Consider the following 24,126-nt stretch of genomic DNA (forward strand, 5'->3'; position numbering starts at 1 on the left):
AATGGATAAGTGAGAAGATCATCACGAGATCTCTCTCTCTGAAACTAGCAGATGCAACAATTATCAGTGAAGATGTGCTAAGTCTATTTGATTTCCTCCTCATTCTTTCCCTGTTCTTTTGTGCCTGCTTCCTTGCTCAGTCTTTCTTCCTTCTTCTTTCTGCTTTTAATATTTTCCCCCTGGAAAGACAATAAACACCTCACTGAATTACATTTTATAGGAAATAATTTTAAAAGTTATTTCATAGGCAAAAAAAAATATAAAAATCATCCTTGAATATCCCTCTAACCATCCATAATGTGTCACAGTGATTCACACAACTAAAACAATGACAAAGGAGATGGGCAATGGAGAGGGGGATGGAGACATCTGTAATAGTGTAAACAATAAAAATCAAGTAAGAAAAAAACAAAAACTTAACAGGGAAAAAAGTGAGATATTCACATTACATGTACGGAGACTGCGAGGACAGAATTCTAAATCCTATTCCATAGGAATAGTATTTAAAACTGCCTAAATTGTAAAAATAGAATGTCTCTCTCTGTCTCTGTCTCTCTGTCTCTCTGTCTCTCCCCCCTCTGAGTATGTGTAGTTAAGTTCAGATCATTTAAATGTGTTTTTATTTTAATCGTATATAGTGAATGCAAAGATCATGACTTTGGGTAAAACAGACACTGATTCTAGTATCTAGTTACTTTTTACTAACACGGGAACCGTGGGCAAAATACTTACCAAGTATATATTTGTATGGCTAGAGAGTCTCATTTGCAAGATGGTAATTTAACAATATTTATATTTAGGACTGTTTTTTAATGTAGAATAAATAATACCTGTAAAGAATTTAAAACAGTAACCAGTACATAGTAAGTGTTTAATAAATGTTAGCTATTATCACGAGATCCAGCTTAAAGGTGACAACATCAGTTTTAAAATAGTCAAAATGATTAATGTAACTTTATGTAACCTAATACCAAAATGTGTTTTCCTATACAAACATAAATTAATTACAGAAATCAATGGAAAAGATTATAGAGTTTGCAGAAATAGGTTTGAATATCAAGAGCACACATATAAGCTGAGGTCCATCAAATTGCAGTATTCTACATTTTCCATTTCTTCAACTTTCTCATTAAAGTTAGTATTTCTTGCATTTTCTTCTGTGTTATTTATGTTATAGTATGTTAGGGCTAAAAGGAATTAGATATAATCCAACTTCTAGAAAAAAGAGATTTTTTTCCTTGTCAAACAGCTGTATAACTGAGGTATGAAAATTTTAGTTAATATCCCTGATTATTTTTGAAAATTATTAAATTTTTGTAACCATAGTTTTCACTTGACTCCTACCTAGATCACTGAAGACAGAAACTGTATCTTATTAGCTGTTAATTTCCAGGCCCCATTCGAGTACATGACATGTAGCTGTAATTTAACAAATATTTGATTAATTTACATCAATTAACTATCCAAACAAAGGCAAATAACAAGTTGACCTTTTATAATGTGAGTTTCCAGGAAGAAAGAAAAGACGAATCACTGGGAGACTGAAAGACCTCTGACGTGGTTTAAGTGTCTGCAAATACAGGCCCTTTCTCTCCCTCCCTCCATTAAACCAGCACAATTGTTCTCAATCTTGACTTCTCATCCATGATTAGACCTGGATTGATCAGTATGCTCACAGGGGTTTTAAAAATAGAACTTGTGTGTAGCCTTGTTTGAGGTTGGCATCTCCTTCAAAATCTTCTTGAACTGTTTGTCCATTCATGGCACAGATATCTGCCAGTGAATTCCTTTTTTAAAAAAGAACTTGTCTAGGACATTGCTGATTTTGATTGCTACTCTGTTGTTTATCATATGAAGATCACTGTGTTTGGAAAAAAAAATTAAGCATTCAGTTTAGTTTGTTTTTGCATTTTGCAATGCCCTGCCTTGCTAAATGTAGCAGAGTCTCTAGTCGACCTCATTAATTTCTGTATATTTCCAGTGTCATCGCAAGGATTGTCCACTGATGCTGAACTCCAGACTCTTTTGCAATCAAAACTCTCCTGGTTCATACCAGGAGAGTACATGAAAGGCATAATGAGGGGCATCATATTTAGGGAACATTTTAATTTAGTTGTTACTTATACTAATACATCTTGAGGCAGGAAGATGTAAATACATATATTAATCTTCAATGCAGTAACAATTTATGTTATGACACTACTTTAAATCTGTATTGATATCATCTGTACAGAAAGTTATTGAATTTATAATGTATCTGACCTATAACACTTCACAGCATGACATGTTGAAAGGTTGTCCTTTGAATATTTCCTTGATATTCTTCTAAGTTCATAAGAAGCCATTAAATAAATACCCTTGAACATTTTAATAATATTATTAATTTTTATTATAGTTAATTTTGACCTATTCTTTTCTCCCACTCTAATCACTAATGCTATTTATAGTATTTGTTTATATGCATTCATTTATGATAAAAGTTGGCATGCTGCTAATTCAGTTTGTTGGGACACCTTATGAATTATCACAGTTTGAAAAAGTTAGTTTTGCCTTATAGAGTAATTATTTCCACACTCAGGCTGCACCTGTAATTTAGTCTGTCATCTTCCAGGTGTGTGGAAGTGGCTTAATACTAAGAGATGGCAAGAGAAATTGCTTAAGTAGTTTACTGTTGCTAATGTAAAGAAGATTTTTTAAAATTTTGTGGCCTATACTTCAAAATATAAAATTACTATGCAATAACAAACCACAGAATGAAACTGTAATGCTGATCAGCTAAAAGCAACCAATTTAACTATTTCTAAAATGAACTGAACTACTATTATAATTAGCAAAACTTACATGTTGATTAATGACAAAATATTTTCATTTTTGAGAAAACTGAATCATTAAATAGAACTTGACAAATGTTTGAACAGTTATAATTATCAATGAAAAACTTTTTAAAAAAAGTTTTATTTTTTTTAAGGGAAAGAATGTATAGTAGCTGACATTAGGACAAAACAGTGAACTGAATGTAAGGAAGAGTAAAAACCTGTTTTTTCTTCCTTTTAACAAAAATGTTGGTGATAATAGTCAATATGCCCTTTTTATTCATTCATTAGCAAATATCAAATACCATCATCATATACATGATCTCATTTGCAAAGCAATTTTCACATAATATTTCACTTTATTGGAAGGTCCTTTGGGTAAATGGCAATGAAGAAATGTTGTCAATAAAGTGTCTCTAAATGCTGAAGGAATCTGCAAAGTGAATGCAAATTTTTATTCCATTTCCACTTACAACAAAAGATATCATCAAGACTTCATGTTTTATAGTACAGTGATAGAGGAATTATTCATAAAATGTTATTATTTCTATATCAATTTGAATTCTGAACACACTCTTCAGTACCCTGGTGTAAAATATGCTAAAATGTCAGAGTACATTCTATACAGAACTACAAATAAATAGAATGCAATTGCATAATAACTAGTAAAAACAGTGTTAAAAGCTATTTTGTTTTACTTGTATAGTGAGCTTTTTCATAGTCAGACACAGTAGGCAAATTAGTCATTGAAGATCCAAAACTAAGAACGAACACAAGTTGCTATCTGAGAACGTGAAACATAATTACATATGTTTTGCTGATGATGGAAGAAACCTCAAGGCTTGGCCCTGCTTCAAAGGAAAGAATCTTAGCTTAGTAGCAGGGAGGTAGGGGACAGTCTGGGCTAATGGGCAGAGATTCATGTGAAAATATGATGTTTTAATATAAGCTAAAAATATACGACATGCTGAGTTTTGTGTCCAAAACTTCCCTCTGTTCCAATTACCTAAATATTGAGTTCTAATGTACAGAAGTGAGAAATTCTGTGGCAAAACTAAAATGAAAAGGAAACAAAACTTTTTTTTTTATCCTGATGCACGTAGGCAGCAATCCAAACAGTAGGTCGTAGGTACCATATGTGCTGTGCTTTCCTCCCCGTGGGGATGACGTCTTAAACACTGAAATGAATGGGTTTGTGTGAATTCTGCCAGGTCCTTTTTGTTTCATCTCAACAGAAGGTGGTTCTTCCTAATACAATGCGCCCTCACAAGACTCAACATTAATTGTCAAAAAGAAGACTCAGCGTAGCCAATGTCTTTTCCTGTCATTTAGTTCCCATCATCTAATAAAACTCAAAACTCTGGGTCACAATCTAAATATGGTGATGTGAAGCACCTTGGGGATGTCCCCATTTAGGCATCGATTTCCCTGGCTTCCCCATTACATCTTCTTTCTGTCCCAAGAGTGCTGAAGGATTATTTGTTGCTTTTTAGATAAATCTTGATTCTTGATCCCACTTGGAGTAGAGATTAGGTTCTCCCTCCAGCCCTTTAAAGTCCAACACACCCAGATTTGCCGTGTGTGGGCAATCTGCAGGCACTATTAGCCTCGCTTGAGTAGCTCTTGATAACACCCTCTAGGAAGTCAATTAAAGATGTCAGGGGGTGGGCCGGACTGCCTTCCTCTTACTAACAGGCATTTGGAGGGTGGGAAATGGAACTGGTAGGTAATTTTTAGTTCTTGAGGCACTGAGAGGCCCCTCATTGGTTTTATTTTTTCCTCTTGCTATTTCAATCATTTTTTTCCTTTATGTGATCTGGAAATAATTATATACTTTAATCTTTAATCTTAGCAATAGCTACGTAGTATTGAGCATCAGATACCCAACTTAGTAAATGATGAAAACATTTGTCCAGTAATTAAAAATATAAAGAGAAAGAAAATGTACAAATTTGAGTCTAGTGGAAATGTGATTTGAGGAGCTAATGTCTGTGTTAGCATATTTACATTTAAACTAAAATGAAATAATTCTTTAATAAGAATTAGGCATAAAATTGCTTGGTATTGAAGTAGTCATTCTTTGCCTCTGATATGCTAAAAATTTTGACCTACTTTTTGTATGTGTTTTCAATGGGAAAGATTACCCCAAAGGTGAAGTTTGATTTTTTTCTTAATTAATATAAAGTAAAATTAAAGTCATACCTTTTTACATAAATAAATTATTATAAATATTTAAATGGAATATTTCTACCCAATAAACTTTACTTTGCTTAAGCAAAATGTTTTTCAAAGTTATTTATTAAGTATTGCATTGTTATAATAGATTAGCAATATAACGGAGAAGTTTCTACTTTATTGTTTTTTATCTGCTACTTTGTTATATATGTACTTATTAGGAAGATTGTCACTGTAGGGAGGTATATACTGTATGAGGGAGAATATATAACTTAAAACATCACTGTCTTTTTAATTATGCAAAGCATGATGATAAGTGAATACTTTCTCTTTTCCAGGTATGTACTAAATGCCAAAAATGCTTTTATTTAATCCTCTTGCCACCCTAGATGATAGGCACTATTATCTCCATTTTACAGATGAAGAAGCAGAAGCTTAAAGAGGTTGGATAACTTGTACCAAATCCCACAGCTAATAAGCAATAAAATCAGGAATTAAACTGATTTGGTGATTCCATTCACCAAAACCTGTTGGTCTAACTTGCAGGAGGTATGGAGTAGCTGAAGATGCAAGGTTCTCTTTGTGCAAGGTTCTCTTTGTGCTTGTAATTGTAAAAATATAAACTCAGAATGATTCACCCCCTCTTAGAAATGAATTATCACCAAGAAGATTACATGTATTTTCTAGTGTTCTATTAAAAATAAGTGAGAATAAAAGAAACCAATGAGGAGAGTTTTCTCCACCTTCTGAATACATATTTTGCCACCTCTCTTACCATCTTGCCCAAGCCACTGCCATCTGGAGCCTGAACCAAAACAGGAGTCTTCCTGCATCTGCCCTTTACCCCTTAAAGGTCTTTTGTCCGCCAAATGGATTGTCTTAAAGTGTAAGTCAAATCATGTTCCTCCTCAGATTGACTTGCCTTCTCAACCAGAATACAATTCATAGTCTTTACTATGGCCCTCACAACCCTGTGTGGTCTGTCTGGCCCCTGCGGCCCCTCTGAGCTCATCTCCTCTCCCTGAACCCTATCCTGTCCAGCCATTGTGGACTCTTAAGATGTGTCAGATGTGCCAGGTAGGCTCCTGCCTTACGGCCTTTGCCCTTGCTGTTTTCTCTGCCTGGAACATTCTTCCTTATTTCTGTGTGGCTCACTAACTGCTTCAGTCACTGAGTATCTCACCTTGACAGAGAATGTTTATTGGTCACCCTATTGAGATGTAACTCACATACCATGAGATTCACTATTTTAAAGAAATAGACAATTCAGTGGTTTTAAATATGGCTTATTGAACTTTGGGAGTGAGCACGTTTAAGAAGAAATATTGCTAAGTGGAACTTGGGACCTTTGATGGTAGGAGACACGTTTGGTCATATTGGCCCTGAATATAATTTCTTTCAACTGTTAATTTCATTAATGGGCCAAGTATCTTGTACATTGATCAACTGTTTATGGTTGTGTGAATGACAAATAACATGATAGATTAAAATAATTGTTAATAAAAATTTAAGCATTAAAAAATTTAAAAATTGAAAATAGAAAGAAGAGTGAAGCTGAATAAACATTCATTTTTATTGAAGGAAGAGATTGACTTACACATTAAAAAATAAAATAAAAACTGAAATCTTGAGAGCTTAATCATACCATTGGAAAAACTCTAATAGTTCATTACATAGGAAGACAGCAGTGTAACTTATCTGCAACTCACTCATCATTACCTTTTGTTATCCAGTTTTTTTAATGCAAAAAGCGACTGTACAGAATCATGCTCATATAGAGATTTATTCAGAAAAGCAAAATTCATCATGAATTTTGAATTACATATAGATTTAGCCTACTGTTCAAAAATACCATCTCACATCATGACACGATAACTGATTACATTGAAAACCTTAGTTACCAAGTTAATAATTTTTACTATACTATATTGGGTTAAGAATTTATAAATTGTCTGTTATGCCTGAATTTCTACCACAGTAATTTCAAGGAGTACACTCGAATCCTGATTGACCCTCATATTAACTGGATGTTGCTGGCATTTTGGAAACCCTGTCTTTTCCTTCATAAACCTGCCTATCTGGCAGGTTCATTGGGAGGTTTCCACTAACCTTACAAGCAAGAAATCTTGACCACTATTAAACAATGATTTATTCCACCCTACTAGACAACTGAGATATTTTAATTTAACATTCAGAACATGATCTTGAAAAGGTCAATGATGTAAATTTATGACTTTTTCTGACCATTTAAATAATATAAAATTTTAGTTAATTTTTAAATGTGAAAATAAGAAAGTATTTCCATTTCATGGAAGATCATTGTGCAGTAACGCCTCTTAGAGCACACTGTATTCTTTACTAAAACCAAGATGGATAATTTCTTATATATTTATTAGATAAAATCATTAATCCATTTTAGGGAACATTCTACTAACAATTCATAGGTAATAATCAACTATATCCTGTTTAGGTGATGACAGGAATTATAATTCAGCAAATATTTACTCTATACTTATTTTACACCAAGAATACCATTCTGGACCCTGGGAAGACAACAGTAAACCAAATGAGCTTGTTTTGTGCTTTCATAGAAGAGTTAGCTTCCATTCTATTGAAGACAGATAGATAATGAACAAATAGGCAAACAAGAATAATTTCACATACTGATATGTGATATGCGGGGGGGTGGGAATATCCGAGAGCTGTGATATGTGTGGCTTTCTTGCTTCTTTAGGGTGGGTAGTCATAGCAGAGAACCAAGAATAATGGACACATTAAAGGTAGTTTTAGGAGAAGAACATTCCACGGTGTATAGTATAGAAATAATACCTAAGGAAGTCATTGCCTTACTAGAAGAAGGGAAGACCCTGTGTGGCTTGGGAAGAAAAGAGCAAGAGGAGTGGGTACTATGTGATGAGAGGCCACATCTCAAGATGCCTTGTTGGCCAGAGTAAGGCTTTGGAGTTTTTTGTAAATGCAATGAGTCCTTCTGAGAATTTTAAGGAGGACGATGGCAACGTTTATTTTATAATTTTAAAAATGTTGCTCTGTTTACTATGTGGAGTATTGGCTATAAGAAGGAAATGAATAAAAGTAAGATTGTTAAGCATATCAGTTGGTTAGAGCATCATCCTGTTACACCAAGGATGTGAGTTTGATTCCCAGTCAGGGCACATACAAGAAACAAGCAATGAATATATAAATAAGTGAAATAACAAGTTGATATCTCTCTCTCTATCTCTTTCTCTTTCTCTCTCTCTTCCCTCTCTCTCATATCAATACATTATTTTTAAAAAATAAGAATGGTAAGAGTCAGGTGCAGTATTTATGACAGATGATAGTAACTCAGACCAAGTGACAGGAGTAAAGAAGATAAAGAAAAATAGATGAATAGATTCTAGGTAAGTTTATAGTCATTGGACCTTACTGTGGACAACATGTATGTGTTTGTATGTGTGTGTCCAAAAATAATAACTACTTGAGCAATTTGTATGCAATGGCTTCACATACAAAAACATGGAAGATTGGGGGGATGAAGAGTAGTCTGAAAAAAAGTTAAGAATTCAGTTTTGGCCATGTTAAGTTTAAGATACTCCTAAACACGCAAGTGTTGATGTCATGCAGGCAGGTAGATTCACGTCTGGAGTTTCCGAGAACTCAAGTCTGTAGACATTCATTTTAGAGTTATCAGCTTGGAGGCAGGACTGGCAAAAATTACTTATGAAGAATGTGTGTTTGTGGCGCTCCATTTTTAAGTGGTAATGACTGTGTTTTAAGATGAGGAAGTTTCTGACAAAGTACTTGTGAGTAATGGCTAGTGGGGGGAAAATTAGGATAGGAACATAAGATAGGAAATAAACATTTAAATTAGATATATTTTAGGCAGTACTTTAATAGTAATTATTTCATGTAGGAATAATTACTATTGGGAGACAATACCAAAAAATCACTACAGGAATTCTCCACATTTTAAATCTCAGCAATATGACCAAACACCTACTTTGGCTTAGCTACTACAGGAGAGAAAAATGAAATAATTATATCTGAAGTGGTGATATAGCTAATTTCCTATATAATTTCCGCCTGATTCTTCAAGCTAGTGATATAATATATTCATACAAAGCACAATATATTACCTAGTGAAGACAATTAACTGTAATTTGATGAAGTCATATACTGTTGTATAGAAACACTGTATAAACTATACATTTTATATTTATATATATAAAGATAAATGAAGAGTATATTAGCATATTTTTGTATTATTTCAAACAATCTTCCAAGGCCACTTTTTATATTGTAAAAATAAAAACAACCAGGATTTTGCAGTAACACAATTATTTTTAGAAAATATGTTATTAATTATTGATCTGCTTAATTTAGAGGATTATTGAAAATATACGTGACTCTTATTATGCAAATATATTCAGTTTTTAAAACAATTTAAATGATAACAAAGCATTCTCTTTTTCTTTATATCATATTACAGTAATGAAGCTGTTACCTCTCAGTATGCATTTTAATGAGTTTTAACTAACATTTTAATGAGCTGACATTATCATAAACCAAAGGATTAGACAAAATTTAATTTATTGGTATAGAGAAAGGAAAGTTCCTCAAGAGTTAATTATAGGTTTAAGATGAAATATAATTCACTTAATGATAAACCACCAATAATCATCCTATAGGAAAAACTATATTAACAGTTTGAGTAACCTGCACATACATGTATCCTTTTCCTCACCTTTAAAATATAAAAAACTAATGATGTATTATATGTCCAAATCATGAGAAATGTAAAAGCCATAGACATATCACAGAAAACAAACCAAAATTTTTGTAAAGTTAAGCAAGGTTTTTTATATTTACCTTAAAAAAAACTTGATGAAGGAAAGCCTCCAAATGGAGATATGTTAGTTTTTATTTTTAAAAGAGAAATCATTTATAATTCCCTTGATTCATGTACTTACAGTGGGTTTACAATTTGTAATGTGAGAGAGATGAAGAAAAATTTTTCAAAGTAAACTGCATCTTGGCTTTTGTGGGCCATGTGTTGACAGTAAACATATGTGATGGTTTGCACCGCTGACGACGAAAGCAGGGTCACCGGTGCACGCTGTTCCCCACTGCCTCCTCACTCTGTGTCTGGGCCTCTGCTGAGGCCCTGAAGGGCCCAGTCCAGATCAAAAGGCTGTCATCTCACTCACCATCAGATCTCCTGCACCTACCTCATACTAGGCCTTCAATGTATCTTCAATGAGAAGAAGAGACTTCTCAACACTAAAGTGTTCTGAATTTTTATTCTATCTTCGAAAGTAACTAATTAATCAAGTTATATATTTTGATCACTGAGATCAGGCCTATCACCATCCCACAGATATGGTATTGACATTTATATTTCAAAGCACCATTCATCCATAAACTTGCAGTTTGCATCACTGCATGAGACTCTTGTGAGAACACGGGCTTTCAAAACCTCTTCATAACTCTGTGTTGAATCTGGTTGGGATAGATAGTACGATCTGAAAACAGGCTTAGTGAATATTCTTTTTATTGATACATTGTTAAATACATATATTAGTAAGTAATTAATACATTTATAGGGATCAAAAAGCTTGAAGTGGATATAGGGAAGTTGCCCTCTCCCATCCCTTGCTCCCAAGTTTTGTTTTTCTCCACAAAGGCATTTGTTATTATTAGTTTCTTGTGCATTCCTCCAGAGATTGTTTTGTGTGCATGCAAGCACATTCCAGCATGATTCTTTTCTTTTTCTCATTAATTAAAGCATACAGTGCATGTTCCACAACCAGCTCATGAAGATGGCTCTTCTAAAAAGCCTTTCTTGTGGAAAACAGTGTTTTCCTCTTTTGTAATTTAGTGCATTTTCAATATACCTCTCAACACAGCTGTCTTCTACTACATGCTTTTTATTCTCTCAGATTGTATACATGGTTATTTTAGCAAATTTCTTTAGTACCTTGAGGGAAAGATTTCTGCTTCAAATATGTTGTTTTCCTTAGTGTGTTATATAGTACCTTGCACTGACAAAATATGCAGTATGTACTTATTAAATAAAAGAGAAATGATTAAAAAACTCTTATGTTACCACTAATAAATAGTTGCAACTAGACCTGATTGAAAAGTGAAAAATAACCCTGGCTGGCGTAGCTCAGTGGATTGAGTGCGGGCTTCGAACCAAAGCGTCGCAGGTTCGATTCCCAGTCAGGGCACATGCCTGGGTTGCAGGCCACGGCCCCCAGCAACCGCACATTGATGTCTCTCTCTCTCTCTCTCTCTCTCTCTCTCTCTTTCTCCCTCCCTTCCCTCTCTAAAAATAAAGAAATAAAATCTTTTAAAAAAAGTGAAAAATATACAATTTATTTGGTGTGAATTAAAGCAAAATTAAGTGCCATCTTAAAATTGCCTTTTAAAAATGAACTGGGGAGAAACTGGGCAAGCAAACTTTTGGATTGGGAGAAACTAATAACATTTTATTGTCCTCTTAATACTTTATAACATAAATAATAGCATCAATGCATTTCACTTCAGGGTTCTATCATTAGATGTCAATCCCAGATCCTATAGTACTAATTTACAGTAATTATCACTGTCTAGTAACAGTCATATAGTATTTGACTGTGTGACCCTCAAGATCTTAAGGAAACATTTTATAAACAGGGTTCTTGAAGATTATTAACTATTTAACAGTCAAAGGAATTAAAAATTGAAAACCATTAAACTTACTTAAACTCAATACAAAAATAGAATGAAAGGACCACTCTTGTTTCCTAGTATTCCTAATTCCTAAAGACGATAATGATTTTCTTCAGTCAAGTGCTTTTTTTACTTGACACATGCTTTACAAAGGCCACTTTGTTTACCCTTTATAACAATCTAAAGACATATGCTTTTCTATCCCCATTTTATAGATGAGGAAGCTGAGACTCCATATGAGACTTGCATGAAACCATCCAGTGAATAAAGTAGCAGAGCTGAGACTCAAATTCAGGTCTCTAAGCCCATTAGTTTAACCATAAGGCCATGTTGCCCCCTTGCAAAGTAATAATACTTCCATAAACATTTATTAAATGGAAGTTCCAGGCTCCATGAAAGGAATGGGACAACTGGTGGAGAGGGATTACTTACAGTATATTTCAGAAATAGAAAACAAACTTATTTGTGAAGGCCCTAAGGTGGAAAAGAGCATGCTGTGTTCCAGGACATGAGAAAAGACCAGTGTGGGTCAAGTATTATGACCGAGAGGACCAAGACGAGGCTGTAGAAATGTCAGAGGGCAGACTACATAGAACTAAGGTGGGGGTAAGTGAACATGTGCCCTAGATATTCTGGAACTCTCCTGGCATAATTATGAAGAGTTCCTTCTTTTGCTTTCCAAAGTGTATAATATGCAGGATAAAATATATGGTTATCCAATTCAAAAGTAAAGTTGACCATTTTGGATTTTGGAAGGAATGAATAAATTTTTTCCAGCTACTTGGAATATTATAAGAGAAATTAGAAGTCTTTTAGTCCAAACTACATACCAAAATTTATCAACCGACAACATCCCCAGGGATTTGTTGTAGCCATCTCACATGTGGTCTCACTAAAGCAAGATCTTCCTTTAAATAAACATGGAAAAAACATGTAAAAGTCAGTATTACATATGTGCTTTAGACATTAGTGGATAAAAATATGTAACATCTGATTATTTAGGGTCTAATAATTTTTTTGAAAATCATCCCATTGCCAACTTCACCTTTTCCTTTTGTTTCCCACACTTTAGACATTTTCCCCTACATTCCAAATAGTTACAATCTGACTGTTCATTGATAGTACCAGGAAAAAGTTTCTAATTTTAACATTTGTAGACAGTTTTGGGGAAGAGTTGGGTGAATGGTTGATGAAAATGGCTAACATTAGGAATATACTAATTAGCAATTTTTTTAAAGATTTTATTTATTTACTTTTAGAGAGGGAAGAGAAAGAGAGAGAGAAAGAGAGAGAGAGAAACATCAATATGCGGTTGCTGGGGGCCATGGCCTGCAACCCAGGCATGTGCCCTGACTGGGAATCGAACCTGCGATGCTTTGGTTCGCAGCCTGCGCTCAAACCACTGAGCTATGCCAGCCGGGGCTAATTAGCAAATTTTAATAATGTGGTATCACGAATAGCCTTGATTAGGACAAAATGAAGAAGGTGTGGTAGACTTTTTGATAAACCCTTCAAGTCTTGATACCCTCTCACGCACAAAAGCGAAAACAAGCACACACAGCTAGTTATCATCCCTGTATGTGGAGTTGGTGCTTCTCCAAGTGAGAAAGAAGTGTCTCTGTCTGTTCATTTTTGCCCCTGACTGTTTGGAGTAAAGGTGTATGAGACCTTGTTCTAGGAATAACAGTAGGACACAGAAAATGTAAATACAGCCAGAGACACAGAAGGCAGTTTGATTTATTCCCTCATATATCAAGGTTGGTGGCCAAGGTTGGCTCCAGAGTATACCAAAGGAAGAAACTTTTTAAATCTCTGTATTTAAGATGAATTCATTCTAGTGTCATACAAAATATAAAAGTTTGATTAATATATATGTGAATTTTAAAGTAGTTAAATACATTTGGAGAAAACACACTTATGTACATTTTCACTTGAGAACTCATTATTTCTTACACCTAAAAAGATACTTATCATTTGTTCTTAAGTGTCAGTTGTTGTTTTGTTTTGTTTTTTCTTCATAGACTATATAGCAAAGTTGGCAGAGTAGGATAACAGGGTAGGGACTTAGCACCAGGAACAAAGAAATTGGGCTTGTCGTAAGTAAACAAAGATTGTTAAGCACACTGTTTTTCAGTTGTCAGTGGTGTAGTATGCATTTTCTGAAATAATTTAACTGTTGTGTTTGGCACATTTGCATTCACAAAAAGTGCCTGGATATGCTCCTTGCTTCCACTTCTCCTGCTTAGCTGTCAAAACATGGTGATGCTTTTGAAGATTTATGGTGGATGGGTAATGAGATTGCTGAATGTTAACTGCAGCATTCAGAATTCATTTGGTGGCAAAAGAAAAGAAGGGTATTGGGTCTTTGGGATACAGTAGAGAGTTGATAGAGCTTTTTAAAAATCAACCAGTGTAAAAATAAATATGTTATATTCTGGATTAGGAAACATTTCAAGCTTCTTGTCATGTGGTAATCAAATAGAACAGTTACCAAAGAATATGGGATATCAAATTACATCCATTTCAGCAAAATTCATGACAGCTCAGAGTAATGCCCATATTTTGTGGTGTGAACATATGCAAATCTTAATATTGGATGAGAAAAACCAAAGAGTCCACAGGCATATAGAACATGACTTTTTTAAAAAATGCATGTGTTGTTGTGTTAAAAATCCAAATAGGTCTCATGGAGTTTGGCTTTGGTCTGTGCTCTTGGGTAAAAGAGGAAAAGAAACAGTGTCCTCTCAAAGGGGTCATTTTTAAGTTCATGATATGGTGGATTCATGGTTACCCTCTTAAATTAGACCTATAGAGATTATGGTTAAAAAATGTGTTGTTAAAATAGGTGAAATGATAGAAATTGTGAAATCAGCAGAATTAATTTGGAAGCCCATGGATGATGCACTATAATGTATATCCCTCTTATGCAAGGATTTGTTGAGGTTCAGGTAAAGAAGAAAAAAAAAAAGGTAAGGTACTAGCAGTTTTGAGTAACTGGCATTCTTGACAAGGAAGGTTGACCTTGACCTCCGTCGGTTTCCAACCATCATTTCATCAGCAGGGGTGAGATTACTTTGAGACCCTGCCAATAGGTAATAAATAACACATAAATTCCAGGACACCCTTGCACTGCAGGGTGTCCTAATGTGTAATAATCCTTAGACTATTGAGTTTATAACTCATGACATCTGGCAGCTACTTGGCATTGTAATTCATGTTGATCACACACATCAGAATACACCATGGGAGAGAAATATCAGCAATAACTGGGCAAAATTTTGGAGAGGGTGGAGTGACAGGAAGATGTTGCTGAGACTGTGTAGCTTTGTGAACTTTGCAGTGATAGAATGCTGTACACACCAGTGCCTTCAGGTAAGGTCTAACAAGGCACGAGGAAAAGGTAATCAGTTGGGACCCAGAATAATGCAGCACATTAATATTTACTTGATAACACTCTTTATTCTTTATTCAGATTGACAAATGTAACTATGACAGTAATGAATTCTGAAATTTGAATTTAAATATATACTGGTATATATATAATATTTATATATTTATATTGTATTTATTTATTTTCAGAGAGAGGGGAAGGGAGGGAGAAAGAGAGGGAGAGAAACATTGATGTGTGAGAGAAACATCAATCAATTGGCTCTCACACGCCCTCAGCTAGGAACCTGCCCTGCAACCCAGACATGTGGCCTGACTGAGAATCGAACTGGAGACCTTTCAGTTCACAGGCTGTCACTTCATCCACTGAACCACACCAGCCAGTGATACACACACACACACACACACACACACACACTTAAGTTTAAATGTGCACATAAACATATAAATACATTGAATTAATTTTTTACAAATATATGTAAATGACCATTGATCCCCTCAAATTTTTCTTTTCTTTTGTGTAATAGTGAGGGCTAAATGAGGAGGGAGGGAGAGGGAGGGATGTGGGAGAAAAATGGGAAAGAGGGAAAAAAAGACTTTCTACACAGCACCTATAATAAGCATTCCTGATGCCTTGCGGCCTCACTGCTGGCTGAAGACTTGAGGGTCATGCGGCATGAGCCAGATTGAAAAGCAAGAAGCAGACAGATGGTTATTTGTAATCATCTTATAAATATAAATCCTATGAAGATACTGTGATTATTTATTTATTTGTTTATTTATTTATTTATAGCCAAACCCAGATCTAGAGAAAGAAGAGGATAGTATCAGAAGCTTGAGAAAGGTTGTTTTCCCCTTATAACCATCTTAAGGAACATTATTGATGCTTTAAAAAAATTGCTAGCCTTTGTAGTTCTGAATTTCAAAGTCAATGTATTCTTTCTTCTAATATCCAGGGTCATAGGCATCTCTGTGACCAAGACTAAAATTAACCCTACACCTGCAGGTGCTACAAGGTTGTTTGGATAGCAGAGCAGAACATTTGGGGGTTGAGGAGAATAGGATTTTGTTCTGCAGGAAAGGAAGACATTGCCTTAAACATGCTGAGGCCAGAACCTGCATTCTGGACCCCACCCTCCTCCTCACATGCTGTGCTTGGGCACAGCCTCTAAGTTTCCTGCAGTCCCTTGGGCTCTCTGTGACTCTGGAAACATCAATCCCACATGAACAATTATGTGGACAATGGCACTTTAAGAAAGAAAAAAAGAGGAACTGATTAAACATTAATTAGCCTCAATCCCTAACTTCCTCCTAGACTAATGGGTAGGGTATGCAGATCCCTGTCAAATATCAGATGCTAGGCTTTGCCTAAAATAGGACTTCCAAGTGTTGAAGCTTTGCCAACTGCTGGCTCCATACTCAAACCAAAGGAAATGATTGCCAGAGACAGGCCTGGAGTCTGCCTTGGTCAGATGTCACCAGTTTGCAGTGCCGCATGTGATCCAAGAGTTTATGAATGATCTCAACACTCGGTCCCCAAGGAGAACATATGCATTACAGAGGTTATGGATACAAATTACAGAGAGCACGATGTTTCCATGCGATTTCTAAGAATCCTTCAGCGAGTTTTAAACATTAATGGAAAACATTAAGGAAGATTTGGCACTGTTAGCAGGACTTCAGATTATATTGTGGGTGAGGACAGAGCAGAGCTAAAAAAAGGATTCAAGAATAAAGGCTTGGCGAAGATTTTGAGCTGGCTGTTCCTCTTGCATGAATTGTGTGCTTGTGGGTTTTATTCCCTGTAGAATACCAGGCTTCACAAAATGCTATGACTTGAAAATGAACAAGTCACAAGGCATCCTTGTTTATGTAATGTGCTCCAAGTCATACCCCTGGTGTATCCGAATCATTTGCTGAGTGAATTTACTTGCACAGGGAGTCTTAGTGGGGACAGTGGGTGAGAACATCTCGTTTTTGGAATTGTCAGCATGCAGCAAAGGTGCCAGTGGCAGAGTGTCAGCTTGAGCAGCAGTAGCAGGATGACTCCCCGCTGAGTTATTTCTTTCCTATTCTCCTTCTGTGCAGAAGAGACCATTTATGACTTGTTCCCTAAATATCAGAATTTATTGTCTAACTGGTGTCTGTCTTGCCCATTCTGACCATATTTTGTTTCATTGTTCTGAATATAATCATGTGTTGGGAATGATGGTTCCTATTTGGATTTATTTGGTATTTCCAGTCATTGAAACTTCAGGAAAAATACAGCTTGTCATTGGGGAGCTTTTAGTTGAAAGATGAAACTCAATTTAAACTGGCCTAAAGATGAAAGAAAACATATTTAGCTCACATAACTAGGAAACTAGTTCAACACAGTCTTCAGGATTGATTTGTCCAGTTATGTCATCAAGAACTCAGATTTTTCTACTACTCAGATCTGCAGTTCCATCCTGAAGATGGAGCTCCCCCTGGGGTCACAGCATGCCTGCTGACAACAGCCATTTAGTGCAGCAGACAAGACCAAAAAAAAAAAAAAACAGAGTAGAGAGGACCTGTGTTTTAGACTGGTTGGGACTGTGTCTGTTCACTCGCCATGATGATCGATGGTGATGATGTTGGTGGTGATAGGGTTAAGGAAATAATGTGTACCAGTTGTAAGAATGACTGTCACTTTTTTTTCTAGTCCATTCTGATATCTACTATGATATACTATAATTTGTGCTAACAGTTTTACTGGTTGTATATAAACCTGTTGTTTCTTTAAGTGATTGATTTCTGACCTTCTCGAACTGCCTGGCTTTTATTGTAGAGATGTATGAGGTTGTACATAGACAAGTCAAGTACACTGTCTTATAAATCCAGTGACATTAATTTTTTATAAATGATATTTTAAAATCCAATTAAAACATTGTAATCTATTTTATAAAAAACAAAAATCTTGCAACACACCTCTTGAAGAGAACTTCATCAAGTCAATCAGCCCATCAAGAACACTTGATGAGCTCTTCTGATGCCCTTCAAGGAGGGAGCATTTTGGAAGGTTACCAAGTGTAAGTACAGAAGGAACAGCATTTCACGTGAGTGAATATGAAGTTGACATCAAAGGAGCAGTAGGTGTTTAAAGGAAGAAGTAGGAAAAAGTAAGGGAACAAAGGGTTACCTGATAGAGATTTTCAAGCAGAAATGCACATTAATAATTAGATGTCCAGGGCAGGATGACTGCAGAAATGTCCATGATGTACCTGGAAATATAAGTAGGGAAGAGAATTTCATCTGAAAAGCCATTTAAAAAGTCGTGAAAAAGGAACTGGCATGACCAAATATACATTTTAGCAAACTCATAATAGCCACAATGGAGAATGTAAAAGAGAAGTTAGAGAAAAAGTTCAAATAGGATATTCTTTCAGTAATTCAGTGAAGAGATAAGGTCATTCTGAACTAGGGCAGTGGGGACACAGTAAGTGGAAGCAAGTGATACCACAAATCAGTGTAGTGCGGTGACCATGAAGAGTCTAGTGTCAGACACACTCAGCTCAAAGTCCACGTTTCACATGACCTATTGCATATCTGTGATGCTAGATTTTGCACATGGTATATGCTCATTAAATACTCATTTTTTATTGGAAGTCAGTCACTTTTAAAATAAGGTGATCAAAAGTATTATTGCATATACCTGCTAACTGATCCAAAAGAGCATTTTAAAAAATCTTATTGAAAACCAATGTGTAATTTCATACATTATCCACATGCACGACTAAAACTTCTGCGTATTCCTCTAAGTATCAAGATGTCCTCAAATTTTTTCTTTGTAAACAAAAATGCACACCATATAAGCATCTCTTAAGACTAGTGGTCAGCTTTCTACTGAGAAGGCTTGTGCCACACAGCTCTGGCAGCCAGCACATGTGCAGAGAGAACACCTGCTGGCCAAGAAGCCCTATGTTTAGTGTTGTTCTGAGTTGCTGTAGTTTTCATCTGTGGCTAACCATGGTTTTAGTTACAATTTCATTTTAGATACCTTCTCACTATCAATTTAGTTTGTTGTGGGTGGTTTTCTTTATCCAATGGTGTATATGAATACTTTTCTCAATAATATTTTTAGGCTCTACCATTCTCATGTCACCTTGCACACATATATACCTTGTAATTCAGAAATGTATCTTTCAGAAGCCCTTAATTATATAGCCTCATCTCATTGTTATTCCTAATTTCTTTGAATAAACTAAGATGGATATGTCCAAGTTATTACTTTAAAAAAAAACTTTTATTTATTGAGGTAAAGAAAATTCCTGAGGACTATTAATGTAGAACAGAAGCCTAGGTGAATAAAAGAATGTGGGATTGTCAGGAAACAGGAATTAAAGATGTAAGTTCTAAAGGCACAACTAGACATAAAGTTTGTGTAGGTCACTAATTCGTTACCTATTACTGTATAACCAATCACCATAGATGTAGTAGCTTAAAACAACACCCATTTATTCTTTCACTGTCTGAGGTCAGGAACCCAGCTAGGAGTTAGCTGGCCCTCTGCTGTGGAATCCCTCACAAAGCTACAATAAAAGTGTTGGTCAGGACTGTGGACTCATGCAAAGACTCAGCTGGGGCAGTGTCTGCACCCAGGCATACATGTAGCTGTCACTTAGGGTTCTGATTTGTCGAGGTTTGGGTTCTCGAGGTGAACCGAGGGCTTTAGTCCTTTGCCTGCTGTTGATGGGAAGCTGCCTCCGGATCATTGCCAAGGGCACCTCCCTATTGAGCAACATGGCATCTTACATGATCTGAAGAAGCACATTTGTGGAGAGAGAGGGATAGAGAGAAAAAGACAAAAATAGAGAGAAAGACAATGAGAATGAAATTTATCATCTTTTATAATTTAATATCAGAACCATTTCATCACTTTGCAATATTCTGTTCATTAAAGGCAACTTATGAGGTCCAGCCCACAGTCCAAAGGAGGGGATTAGAGAAGGGATGGAGTGACCCCTAAGGGCATTAGAGGAAAGGCCTATCACGACATCGTTATATCATTCTTGTTTGATGTTCCTTAACAATTTTATAGGATACTGCCAAGCATATTTTAGTTTTCAATATGTTTCTGCAGAATTGAATTGATTTGTTATACATCTTTATGCCATAAATGTAAACTATAATTAACCCAACACACTAATCATTCAGAAATTTCTGATCTTCCAAAATAACTTCCTAAATCGCAGTGCGTGGCAACGTAAAAAAGAATCAAATCTAATCCAGTTTATGATTAGCTAGCTGGGTGAACTTTCATTTCTGCTTTGTAGCTGATATACAGAGATGAATATGTAAGTTGTAGCCAATTAAATTATTTTACCCATGGCGATGTGAAGTCTTGTATTCTAAACTTAGATCTGCAGCAAGTACTACATCGATAGTGTTCCTATTATGCTTTTTTCTTTAGAATATAGCTTACTGATACCCTCCCAGCTTTTGTCATTTTACCATATTGTTTTCAGTTCTTCAGGTTTACTTCTCTTCACCTTATTTAAAGATATGTTTGGAGCTATAGCTAATACCTATGTTGCTGTATGCTCTTACAATAGCTTACCTGTCAAGCCACATTGAACATGGAGCTTTTGGTTCTTTCTAGAATAAGGACTTAGGGAGAAAAATACAGAGACTCAATTAGGACTTGCTCTGTTTCTCTTCATTTGCAAGACCATTTTCATCCCCCTCATCCAAAATATATGAATCCTTTGCCATAAAGAACACCTTTTATTCCCATCACCTGCAATTAAGCACAGGGCAAAATCCAGGGTAGAAATGAATAATAAACTCAAAGTTGGGAAAAATAAATATTATTTCTTTTTACTTTGCTTATGTTTATAAATGCATATGCATACCTCAGAAACATATAAGCAAATATCAGAACATATATAATCTTAAAAATTTGTGATGAGTACAATGACTTTACTTTTTCCTAAGAGCAAGTTCTCTCTTTGCTGTGATAGAATCTGCTGAAAGGGATATTTTTCTCTTGAACATTTTATTTGAGAGAAAGAAATAAGAAACACATTTTATTAGCTCAAAGACTTAGAGTAAAAGAAGTGGTATCGCTAAGCAAAAAATGAATTAACTGAATACTATACAAACCCCAAAGAGCATTTTACAAGTTGAAGAGGGTACAGTACCAATTATCCTATTATCTCAACCTACTCTCTGGGTGAGTAGTCTAAAAGCCTAAAATTACGGTTGATGTTAGATTTCTTGGCTTCATTTGCAAATTGGAGTCATTTTCTATTTTTGTGAATGCCATAAACACATGTTATATTGTTTAAGGGAGCAGTCCTTAGTTTGTTATGATATTTTTCTTTTTTCTGTCCCCTCATGTCAAAGGACCTTTTTTTCCTTCATTTATCTTGTTGCTCACTGATGTGGAACTGTGTTTCAGAATGACTTGAGGTGGTCCTAAGTATATTTGAGCAAAGGACTTGTGGGCATGTCATTTATTAGAAGACCAGCTCTGGAGAATGTCCTGCAACTGGCCAGATGCATCATTTTGGAACAGATTGAGGGCTGGCCAAAACACCATTTGCTGCCAATAGCAGATATTGTAGGGGTGCTCACCACCCTGTTACCATATTTTTGCACGTCTTAACATTGCATAAATAGGCAGCTGTTCTGGATTTAGAATATAAATGAGTTACCAGCTTGCTCTCCCTGGAGGATTTACCTGCAAGAGGGAACCACAAACCTCTTCTCATCCCCCTGCCGAATGTCACATTGAAATGCACACTTCTCTCAGCTCATTCAGAAGCAAATCCTCACGCAAATAAATCACACCTTCCCTGCCAGTTAGACAAAAGAACAAAAAAAATGTGCAGTTCACCGTGGCAAAATGGAGCACATTTCCTTAGCATCGAAAGCAGTAAATTAATCAGCTTATAAACTGAGAGTGAGCAATTTGTGCTGAATTCTTTCTTACTGCTCCTTCAATAGGAGACAAGTTTCTCTAATCTCGTAAAGGGCCTTGACTTCATTAAGATGGAAACTGTGTTAAAGGAGGTTTTGCAAAAGACAAGAAAAGCAAAGCCCAAAAAGTCACTCTGTGGTCTCTGAAGCTATTTTCAAGACCGGAGATTTCTATTTATTTGGAGAATGACAATTAACCTAGAGACTGGGCCCAACAAAGAAGGAGAATCTTGAAGGGGTCTCATTGCCAGACACCGAAAGCAGCTTGTTTGGCCTGATCCACATTTACAGCAGTTAACTCACATAACAGGCTGGCGCCAGCTGCCTCATTTTTATTTCACTTATATATATGTGTGTATATGTGTGTGTGTGTGAAAATGCATATATAATATGTATATATATAATATGTGTGTATACATGTATAATACAAGTACATATACACATACCTGAATTTGAGTGTATATGTTTGTTTGTTTTACCCATATGCACACTTAGGAAACACACTTGTCAGTGTTGCAATATCAAAGAATAGAAAATGCCCAGGAAGTTAGGGAAAACAGAGGCAATTTAGGTATGTGGTATATTAGCTATCTGAACTACTTTTTTGAATGTTTGCCCTTATTTGCTAAATAAACTCAGTGTTCTTGCAATCTGATGGGGCCAAGTTATTTCTGTAGGCTTTCCATCTTGCCAGAGGAAGAAAGCGCACAGAGATAGATAGGTGACATTTGGAGAGCCAGGCATGCCAGATTTTCGGAGGTTACAGCAGAGGTCCAACCTGCTGTTCTCCTAATGAAAGGAGGGGAAATTCCGACTGGCAAAACTGCTGTAAGGGATATCTCTGCTCCGAGTGTCACGCTGCCCAGATGTCACTCGGCAGGTGGAGATGCAGAGAGAATGAAATGTAGCTCTGTGTATGTGGGTGCTAGTGCGTTGCAGGGGGAACAATGAGTCTATCTTCTGAAGTGTGAGGAAAACAGTGTGGCTCTTGTCCATACTCACATCATGAGGAAGGGCTGTCTCAGAGACTTCTCACCCCACTTTCCCTCCCAGACAGGCGTGCCTTCGTGCTCACAGACCCTGTGCACACAACTTGTTTCTTTTCTATGATTGTTTTTCTTCAGTGCTGCGAGATGACTTCAGGCAAAACCCCACAGATGTCGTAGTGGCAGCTGGAGAGCCTGCGATCCTGGAGTGCCAGCCTCCCCGGGGACACCCAGAACCCACCATCTACTGGAAAAAAGACAAAGTTCGGATTGATGACAAGGAAGAAAGAATAAGTGTGAGTTAACCTAAAATGAATGCCTAGAGAGATTGAATAGCGAGTCTTAAAATTCACGTATTTTATTTTTTTATATACTGTTAATAACATCATCAACCTGCATTTGAGTGCTAACTACTTTTTCCACTATATTGAAAGAACTGAAAAAAGGGAACCAAAATTGATAATTTTGGAATGAGGTTTCAAGAGACAAAAATTGTGTAAACCACTGTACATAATAGATTAAGAATTTTATCAACTTGAGTGTATGAATATATTGTTTGGTTCAGTATTATAGTGTTAGCCCTTTCAAAGATTTTCAAAATTTCATATAGTCCAGGTGTCTATTATCTTTAAAAACTCAAAAAAGTGAAGATATTTTTTCTTATATGCACCTTGTGATTGCATCATAAGACCACGTTAGAGATCACAACATATAATTATGTGATTCTGGCTTGAACTGTTGACACTCTAAGGATCTGCATTGCCCCTGAGAATTTGGTTGCTAATGATCTGTGCTTGGGTACCAAAGTTATGAAAATGGACTCCCAGTGATGGAGTAAAATCAATGTTCAAGGGTTTCTACCTTATGTTTGTATCGTTTAGCTTTTGCTCTGTAAGACACCACCTCAAAACATAGAGGCTTATAGTAACTATTTCATTTAGACTATGAGTGTGTGGGTAAGCTGATTGCTCTTCCCTCTGGGCCAGCGTGGCTGATCTTTGCTGGGGTTTCTCATTCTTCTGTGGCTTTTTTTAAAGATGTGCTGACAGCTAGATGATCTAGGATAGCCTTACTAACGTTTCTGGCAATTGACTGACCCTCAAATGGGC

At 35.9% G+C, this 24,126-nt stretch overlaps 1 protein-coding gene across 18 annotated transcripts in view; it reads left to right on the forward strand.

The window, feature by feature from the left end:
* The window catches only part of ROBO2 (roundabout guidance receptor 2), a 1,287,372-nt gene that overhangs the window by 1,098,185 nt on the left and 165,061 nt on the right, over positions 1 to 24,126 (forward strand). For all 18 annotated transcript variants that reach the window (XM_036017926.1, XM_036017927.1, XM_036017925.1 and 15 more), the window contains exon 3: positions 23,156 to 23,313. In XM_036017926.1, the coding sequence (XP_035873819.1) occupies positions 23,156 to 23,313 (158 nt within the window). The remainder of the gene's footprint in view (positions 1 to 23,155; positions 23,314 to 24,126) is intronic.

This window comes from Phyllostomus discolor, chromosome 2, assembly GCF_004126475.2.
Source record: "Phyllostomus discolor isolate MPI-MPIP mPhyDis1 chromosome 2, mPhyDis1.pri.v3, whole genome shotgun sequence".
NCBI lineage: Eukaryota > Metazoa > Chordata > Mammalia > Chiroptera > Phyllostomidae > Phyllostomus > Phyllostomus discolor.